Source organism: Mirounga leonina, unplaced genomic scaffold (genome assembly GCF_011800145.1).
Source record: "Mirounga leonina isolate KUSES-001 unplaced genomic scaffold, KU_Mleo_1.0 Mir_126, whole genome shotgun sequence".
Taxonomy (NCBI): Eukaryota; Metazoa; Chordata; class Mammalia; order Carnivora; family Phocidae; genus Mirounga; species Mirounga leonina.
Window position 1 is genome coordinate 22,298,205 of NW_023270314.1, and position 9,077 is coordinate 22,307,281.

Consider the following 9,077-nt stretch of genomic DNA (forward strand, 5'->3'; position numbering starts at 1 on the left):
TCGGGCTCCCTGCTCAGCAGGGGGTCTGCTTCTCCCTCTGATCCTCTTCCCTCTCGTGCTCTCTGTCTCTCATTCTCTCTCAAATAAATAAATAAAATCTTTAAAAAAAGAAAAAAAAACCTGTTGATTATGACAGCCTCTGTGCTGGTGGGCTCTATCCAACTCCTATCTCATCAGCTCAGATAGGCTTGCTTTTGTGATGCAGTCTTTGTCATTCTTGGAACCTCAAACCACAAGCAATCACTTTTCTAGCTGGGATTTGTTCATTCCCCTGATAAAGTGCCAATCTTACAGTGTTTCATCTGGTTTGTTCCTTTTCCCATTAGATTGTGAGCTCCTTGAAAGGACTGTCTTACTCACCTTTAGGTCCCAAAGGTGCATTTATTACTATATCCAATTAATACATGTTTTCAGTGCCTCCTATATGGTCGCCATTCTGGGCTTTGGGTGTTAATTGGGAGTGATTACTAAAGACTAGGCATGGGTGCCTGGGTGGCTCAGTCGGTTAAGCGGCTGCCTTTGGCTCAGGTCATGATCCTGGAGTCCCAGGATCGAGTCCCGCATCAGGCTCCCTGCTTGGCAGGGAGTCTGCTTCTCCCTCTGACCCTCCCCCCTCTCATGTGCTCTCTCTCTCTCTCTCAAATAAATAAATAAAATCTTTAAAAAAAAAAAAAAGACTAGGCATATGTAGGTGAATAAAGCAATATTAATAAGGGTCCCAGCACTTGCAGATCTACCCCGGTGCAGTATTAAGCACAAAGTAGCTGTTAATACTAACAATGTGCTGATCTAGAGGCTGGTTCTTTCACTTTGCTATCATTTTCAACTTCTTTGATGCCATAGGAAAGTTTCCTGTGGAATCCAAACACGCTGAAGCCCAAGAAAGTTAGAGGATCCTTTTTTTTTTTTTTGAGATTTGATTTTTAAGTAACTCTACACCCAACATGGGACTTGAACTTACACAACCTCGAGACCAAGAGTCACATGGTCTACCAACTGAGCCAGTCAGGCACCCCAAGTTAGATGATTCTTTAAGTGGCTCAGAGGAAAGCTTCAGCCAGAGCTGGAATCTGAGGTCTCCGGAGAGCAAGGGCCTGATGAGGAGTGCTAAGCCCAAGCCCTGGGGGCCCTCTTTAAGCCAGCAGAAGGAGAGGAGCCCTGGTGTCCCTACGGGAGAGGAGCAGGACTGCTGTCTGTTGAGTACATATGTACCAGCCACTCTGCTCTAGGGGGCTGATTGAGTTAACTTTGATGCCTCCTATTTCAGGGGAGACCAGGCTGATAGGGAATGGTAGTTAAAACACCCAAGATTTTTAGGACAGTGAAAAGTACTCTGTATGGTACCATAAAGGTAGGTGTATGACATTATGTATTTCCTAAAACCAAGAAGTATAGGATGCAAAGAATTAAACCCTAATGTAAACTAGGGACTTAGGTAATAATAATACATAATAAATAGTTTTAATGTAATTAATTGTACCACACTAATGTAAGATGTTAATACCGGAAATATTTTAATATTTGGGGACTGTATTTAATGCTCAATTTTCCTATGAACCTAAAACTACTCTACAAAATAAACTACTGGGATGCCTGGGTGGCTCAGTCGGTTGGGCGTCTGCCTTCGGCTCAGGTCCTGATCCCAGAGTCCCTGCTCAGTGGGGAGCCTGCTTCTCCCTCTCCCTCTGCCTGCCGCTCCCCCTGTGTGTGTTCTCTCTCTCTCTCTCACTCTCTCAAATAAATAAAATCTTAAAAAAAAAAAAAAAGCATCTGCCTTCATCTCAGGTCATGATCCCAGAGTCCTGGGATCGAGCCCCACTTCGGGCTCCTTGCTCAGTGGGGAGCCTGCTTCTCCCTCTTTCTCTGCCCCCCCCCCGCGCTTGTGCTCTCTTGCTCTCTCTCTCAAATAAATAAAATCTTTTTTAAAAAAATAGTAAAAAATAAACTACTAAAAAAGACCCTCTACTAATTGAGACAGCAACCAAAAAAAAATCAGCTGACAGCTGATGGGAATTGATGAGGAACAGGTGGAAGACAAGGACAGGAGCAAAGGTAGGGAGGCGGGGAGGCGGGGAGGGGAATCTGCTTTTGCCATCATCCTTCTGTCATTTTTCTCCTTGGTCCTGGAGACAAACTCATCACCACTTTTCCTCCCCCTACCATGTTTACAATTCTTTTCTCTCTCCCCTGTCACTCCCAAGGCACTAGTGTTGGAAATTGGAGGAATTTCAACCAAAAGCCATTTTCACCTGGAGGGGTATGATGATGCTGATGCTGACTAACAAACTGGATGCGAGGATAGGCCCAGTTATTGATGGTGAACTCAAGTCAGAAATGGGAGAATCTGACAGGGTCGAAAAACTTCCCTGAGCTGTCCAGAAGGAGCAGAGCCTTGAGGTGCTCTGTGGATTTAGAGTCCAGGAATTTCAGGCCACAGTGTTGGATGCCTCTAGATCCAATTCTTTGCTCTCTCAATTTTAGGATTGTGTCCCAGTAGCTCCCGGAAGACTTACTCCTCTTGTTCTAGAAAACTTTTCCCCCCTGATTTCTTTTTGCTCCTTAGGGCTCCTCCTGGGGCTGAGAGGAGTGAGTAAGATAGAAGGAACCTGGGATTTGTTCATTAGCCTAATAATGCCTCTGGCCGTCTGCCAGAGATAGGTTATAGCACCAGTGTGGAACCTATATGGCAAAATGATGGGATTTCTGTACCAGTTTTTAGGAGGCACCATATGCCATCATTCTCTATTTTCCAGACTACAGTTTCTCATCTAGACCCCTAGAAATAAGAAATGAAGATCAATTCCTACACTGATACAGGCTTAGAAAGAGGTCCTATCAGGGTAATGAATGTGTTTAATTAGGGTATTGCGCTGGTATAACAAGATAAAAACAAAAGTTGCTCTGATTTGATCTGACTTGCCAGTAGGTTCTATTTTCTCATTTTTCTACCTGGTAAGTCCATTGAATAAGAACTGTTTTGGGGTCTCCTGCCCAGAAATCATTGGCATCCCTGCCTTTTGCCTCCCTGCCTCCCCAGAAGAGACTGAGGAATTTTTCCTGATCTAGGTTTAGGTCTAGAGAAATCCTTAGGGTGATAGGGATACGAGGCAGGAAAAGCAGTAGCCACAAAGGGCAATGGCCCTTTTGCCAGCATGGGGCAAAGGTGAGGGGGAAAAGCCTGAGCCAGGAAGAGGTGGATAAATACTTGTGAATATTATGTCCTTCACTGTTTTCAGGAGGGCCAACTTTTTTTGGCTGGGGTGTAGAGGAGGTGAGCTCTAGGAAGTTGTCATTCAGATTAGAGAAGCACCGAGGAAAGGACGTGTTTGGACCATCTTGTTCCTCTGGCTTGTTTCCTTCTGGAGCAGGTGAGGACTGCCCACAGCTTGTAAGGGTGGGGGTGAAGCTATGTCCAAGCTACCTGAAGCTTCCAGGGGTAGAATCACTTCCTAGCTTTGACTAGTCTTAGTGTCTCTTTGGCCCAAGCCTTTCCCCACTTCCCACCCCAACAACTACTTCTTTCCCGTTTCCTGTGGGCTGTTCCTGCTGACCCACCATGATCCAGGCTGTGCTACTCCTTTGCTGTGTCTTTTTGTTTTTTTAGATTTTATTTTTAAGTAATATCTACAGCTAACATAGGGCTCGAACTTACAACCCCGAGATCAAGAGTCTCATGCTCTACCGACTGGGCCAGCCAGGTGCCCCTTTGCTGCGTTTTGCTGTTCCCATTGGCTGTCTTTCCAAGAAATACCCAGAAAAGGGCCCTGAACTTCCAGCCATCTTTCACAAAAACTGGCCATCCTTTGAACACACTCTCCAGCCAGCTCCCTCTCCCAGATTCCAAGACCTGCCCAGATCTCTTGCACATTGCTTCCTCCTTAGCCCCTCTGCCTGAGTACCTATCCAACTTGGCTCTGGGGGTGGCCCTGGAGGAGGCTGGCTACCCGACTGAGGCCCACATTCTCAGCTTCAGCTTGTTAGGATGGGAGGAAAGGACATCACTGAAACTCTTCTCCATGAGAGGAGAGCACAATGAGGAGGAAAGCATTGGCAATACTAAGGTCACTCTGAGGGATCTGGGGGGACCTGCGGGGAAGCTTGGATGAACCTAACACTCAGCTATTTACCCTAAGGAATGTATTGCTGGTGGCAAATACACACCTTGGCGTGATTGGTCTACCAGCCATCTGCCATGTTGCAGGTGGCACAGTTCAAAGATGTTGCTGTCAGTATCCCCTAGAGCTGCAGGAATGCATGTTGGGAGTGTGCGGAAGAACTAGGCAAAAAGCTGAAGCACCCTCCAAGTTAAGAACCTCTGAGTGTCTACGGATGATGACAATATAATTTATCAAAAGTTCCACAGCTATCTGGGAGTGCTTTAGGGAGAAATTCATTTAGGAATTTGTCTAGGCTTACTTCAGATATTCAATGCCACCTAGGCAACAAGCATCTTTTCTCAGGACTATGTTTAAGGATGGGACATAGTAAGTAGTTAGAAATGTAAAAGACCAGGGGTGCCCGGGTGGCTCAGTCGGTTAAGCGTCTGCTTTGGCTCAGGTCGTGATCCCAGGGTCCTGGGATCGAGCCCCGCATTGGGCTCCCTGCTCAGTGGGGAGTCTGCTTCTCCCTCTCCCTCTGCCCCTCTCCCCTGTTCCTGTGCTCGCTCTCTCTCTCTCAAATAAAATCTTAAAAAAGAAAGAAAGAAAGAAACGTATAAGACCACTCGGGACAGATGTACCTTATTTCATGCCAGTGGTAAAACACACATGGGACTGGTGTTAGCCTTGAGCATCCCCACTTAGTATTGCCCGGCCCCTAGTTCTTATTCCATTTTGCTTTTTTTTTTTTTCTTTTCTTTCAGTCATCATATATTGTGCATGTAATATGTACTAAGCATGAGAGGTAATTTAACCTTTTTCGCATTCATCCACCCTGTACTAAATCCCCAACCAACTAGATGCTGTAGTTCACTAATTCTTAAACTGAAAAGAGATACAATAAGAGAGAATCATAGAGATCTAATCTCTCCTGACTCTGGGTCTCCCAGCTCATAGCGTGAGCTAGAGTGGAAAAGTGACAGGGACGTGTCAGAAATGCCAAAGAACAGGGTCTTAGGTGTTGAGGTCAATGTGTGACAAGGGGACAAGGCTTGCGCAGCCAATACAAATGGACAAATATTTGCAGAGATTGCATCTCTTACTGATTATGGGGGAAAGCAAATATCTCCTTTCTTCATGGGGCAGAGAAGTGGGCAGAACTGGATTGAGGAGCAACCAAACCTATCAAGACAGTCTCGCTCCTCACATGAACTTTGTGGTAATTTGGGGCCTCGTATAAATGGGTGGAAATAAAGCAGAGGAAGTCTCTGGTGACTTGAAGATGGGGAAGGCCAAGTGGGAACAGTTGGGCTGCATTTCCTGATTCTTGGGCCTTTACCTAAACATAACAGAAGTTTGGAGATGATGGATGAGGTGTGCCCTGAGTCATGGGCTCCTTTCAGACCACAGCCCTTAGGGAAATGGTTTGTATGTTTCTGGTTTGTCCCCTCCCCAGTGTATTCTGTTTCAGACATGTGTGACCTCAGATTCATCACGATACAAGTTGAGCTGCTTTTTTGCTACCTCCTGCTGCCCCCTGTGGATGTCATTTCATATGGAAACCGGACAAATATTCCCTTATCCTTGAGATCCTGGCCACCTTCCTCAGACCCCTTGTCCTGCCAGACTCTGCTCCCAAAGTCCCTGCCTGGCTTCACCAACATGGCACCTCTACCCAAGTTCCTGGTAGCCTTACCACTGGTGATCGCCCTGGCGAAAGCTGGTTGCCAGGCTGATGTCTGGACCCTGCAACTTCAGCTGTACCGCCAGGGGGGTGTAAAAGCTACACAGAAACTCATCCAACATCTTCAAGAGCGCCAGAAAAGCAGAAGCACAGGGAGGGCAGCTTCAGTGGATGCCCTGGCCTCTGCTCTACAGCTGTTGGCCGGGGAGCAACCAGGCCCAGAAAGAGCCCGACGCTCCCTCCCTACCAATGACTGTGAGCAGGAGCAGGAGCACGGTGTGCACAATGTAATCAGGTTGTTTCCAGCAATTGGAACCTACTACAGTCTCGGCACAGCTTTGTATTATGCTGCTCTGAACTGTTCAGACAAGGCCAAGGAACGAGGCCAAGATGGGGTCATAGATATGGGTTATGACCTTCTGATGACCATGGCTGGATTGTCTGGGGGACCCACAGGACGACTAATCAGTGCTACACTTAAACCTGCAGTGAAGGCTGGTATTGAACAGTTGATCCAGTATTACTATGGGAAAGAGGCAAACACCGCTCTGCCAGAGATCAGCATGGAGGACTGGGGAGGGGGACCTAAGATGTGAGTGACCTGGAAGAAACAACTGCCATGGCCCTTTGGTGTTAGTTCACCTCCCTGATTAGTTCAGGGCTTATATAATGGCTATGACTTAGATCCTGGGAATGGCAGTCTTGGGATATAAAAGGTGGTCATCACAAAATGAATAAATCTAATATTTTGACAAGCTGTAATGTGTGTATGTTCAAAATCCCAATCTCTGGTTTGTTATCAAGGAGGAAGGCAGTGCTGTAAAATGCAGGAATTTTAAAGTTTGGGGTTTGGAGTCCGAGGATTTAGATTTGAATCCAGGCTCCACTTCTAAGAGCCTCAGTGATCACTGACCAGTAACAACTTTTACTCCAAACTCGGTTTTTTAAAACCTCTAAAGTAGTGATAATCATTTTCACCTGGATGGGTTTTGTGGCAATTAAAAACGATACAATGAACCTCAAGTTCTTAGCAAGGTACCATCAATAAATATTTATGACTACAGCTCGTCCCTTCCTATCCCGAAGTGTCGAAATTCCGGTCCCACCTCTCATGGAGCTCTTACAGCCTGCAGCGTCCTGGACCAGTCTCGGTTTTCTTCCCAAGGCAAGGGTTCTCGGAAATCAGCTGTTATAGCCCCAGGCTATTCCATTAATCGGACTCCTCCCTCCGCGGACACGGGGCGGGGCGTAGTTGAGCTTTCCCACCAATCGCTGGAGCTGGGGGTGTGCGGTTTCGACTCCTCTTGTCCCGCCCCGCGGGGAGAGGACTTGTGGCGGCGCCAATGACTTAGGAAAGTTTGGCTGAATGGCAGCCAGCGTCGGGGTTGCCAGGCAGAGAATGGCGAGCTCCCGAGTTCAGCCGTCCGCTCCACACCGTGAGCTACAAGGGGGCGGATCTGAGGGGCGGGTCGAAGCCGGGGGCGGAGCCCGCGCCTGAGCTTTTGCGGCCGGAAGCCTTGCCCTGAGCCGCTGGAGAAAGCTGGGATTGAGACCCTTACCAGGTACGGACCCAGAGGGGGCGTGCGGGGGTCTGGGTGCAGGCGCGAGTTCCTACCCGGGAAAGGCGGCAGGCCCCGGAGGTACGCCCCGTAGTGGTAAAACTTCCTCCCCAGGTTGAAATAGCCGTCTCCTGCTGCATAACCGAACCTCCCCATCCAGCCCAGCTCTCCAACCCTAACACCCGTCTTCCCAAACTCCCCGGCAGCCTCCGATACCCTTAGCCGATGCTTTTACCTTCCGGTCTTAGTCTTAATTTTGATTCTCACCAAAAAAAGGTCTAAAGGTAGATACGGTTTCACTTCCTTCGTTGTTATGTTAAGAAGTATAAGGCACAGGGGCACCTGGGAGGCTCAGTCGTTAGGCGTTTGCCTTCGGCTCAGGTCGTGATCCCAGGCTGCTGGGATCGAGTCCCGCATCGGGCTCCCTGCTCGGCGAGAAGCCTGCTTCTCCCTCTCCCACTCCCCCTGCTTGTGTTCCCTCTCTCTGTGTCTCTCTCTGTCAAATAAATAAAATCTAAAAAAAAAAAAAAAAAAAGAAGTATAAGGGACAGAAAGGTGAAACGATTTGCCTGTGGTCACATACAAATTGCAGTTCTTTTCCAAAAAGCTGATTGAGCACAAAATATATGCCTAAAAGAGTGAGGGATAGCTGGAAAAAAAGTTGTGTTAAAGCCTTTAACCCTCGTGTTTGCGATCTATTTGGGAAGACCGTGGGGTTTTTTTGTTTTGTTTTTTCGTATTTAAACCTCAGGGGTAACTTGCCACCTTGCTCTTTTAATACTAACCGAGATTGGTTCCTTGAGAAGTGGGGCTTCTCCATTTGTGGGTTTTTTGTTTTTTGTTTTTTAAGATTTTATTTATTTATTTATTTGCCAGAGAGAGACACAGCGAGAGAGGGAACACAAGCCACCCAGGCACCCCCCGCCATTTTTTGTTTTGTTTTGTTTTGTTTGTTTAAAGATTTTATTTATTTATTTGAGACAGAGAGAATGAGAGACAGAGAGCATGAGAGGGAGGAGGGTCAGAGGGAGAAGCAGGCTCCCAAGGAGCAGGGAGCCCGATGCGGGACTCGATCCCCGGACTCCAGGATCATGACCTGAGCCGAAGGCAGTCGCTTAACCAACTGAGCCACCCAGGCGCCCTGTTTTTTTAAAGCAGTACAGATGCATAGTTTAAAAAGCCAAGCACTAGTAAGAGGATTAAAATGAAAAATAGGAGCTTCTGACCAGTCCTTTCTTTCCTGTTTCTACTTCAAAGAGGTAGAAAAGCATCTCATGATTATTCATACTGTTGGAAGAGAATCTCTCCCACCCCAGACATTTTTCTTTCATTTGTAATAAGATCATGTGACCTTTTTAAGCCCACAGATGTATGTAAATACTCTTTTCTGTTAGGTTCAGGCTGCAGCAAGAATAAGTTTTGATTTCCTAAAAAGACAGATGGCAGGGGGCAGGGAAAGAGAGGAAGAAAGATTCTTAGCCCAGCCTACTTGGTGACACAAAAAACAGTTTGGAGTGAAATTTCACTTTCACAACAAACACCTGTGCTTTCTTTGCCCAACCCTGTTGCAGTGGTGGGGGGGGGGCGGAATAAAAGAAGAAATTTCTGGGTTTTTCACAAAGTTGATAATCTACATGAAGAATCAGAGGTTGATAGAGGTCTTAAAAGTATCACAGTCATGGGCGCCTGGGTGGCTCAGTTGGTTAAGCGACTGCCTTCGGCTCAGGTCATGATCCC

General features: G+C 47.1%; 2 protein-coding genes across 4 annotated transcripts in view; both read left to right on the plus strand.

Moving 5' to 3' along the window:
- The first annotated feature begins 5,473 nt into the window (after positions 1-5,473).
- On the plus strand, positions 5,474-6,563 carry APOF (apolipoprotein F). The gene has a single exon (XM_035002366.1). It carries the CDS (start codon positions 5,571-5,573, stop codon positions 6,375-6,377), a length of 807 nt encoding a protein of 268 aa, XP_034858257.1. The 5' UTR covers positions 5,474-5,570; the 3' UTR covers positions 6,378-6,563.
- A 675-nt stretch (positions 6,564-7,238) lies between these two features.
- The window catches only part of STAT2 (signal transducer and activator of transcription 2), a 17,016-nt gene continuing 15,177 nt past the window's right edge, over positions 7,239-9,077 (plus strand). For 2 of the 3 annotated variants that reach the window (XM_035002367.1, XM_035002369.1), the window contains exon 1: positions 7,239-7,343. The gene's annotated coding sequence lies outside the window, so the exon portion shown is untranslated. The remainder of the gene's footprint in view (positions 7,344-9,077) is intronic. The other variant, XM_035002368.1, reaches the window with a different exon arrangement.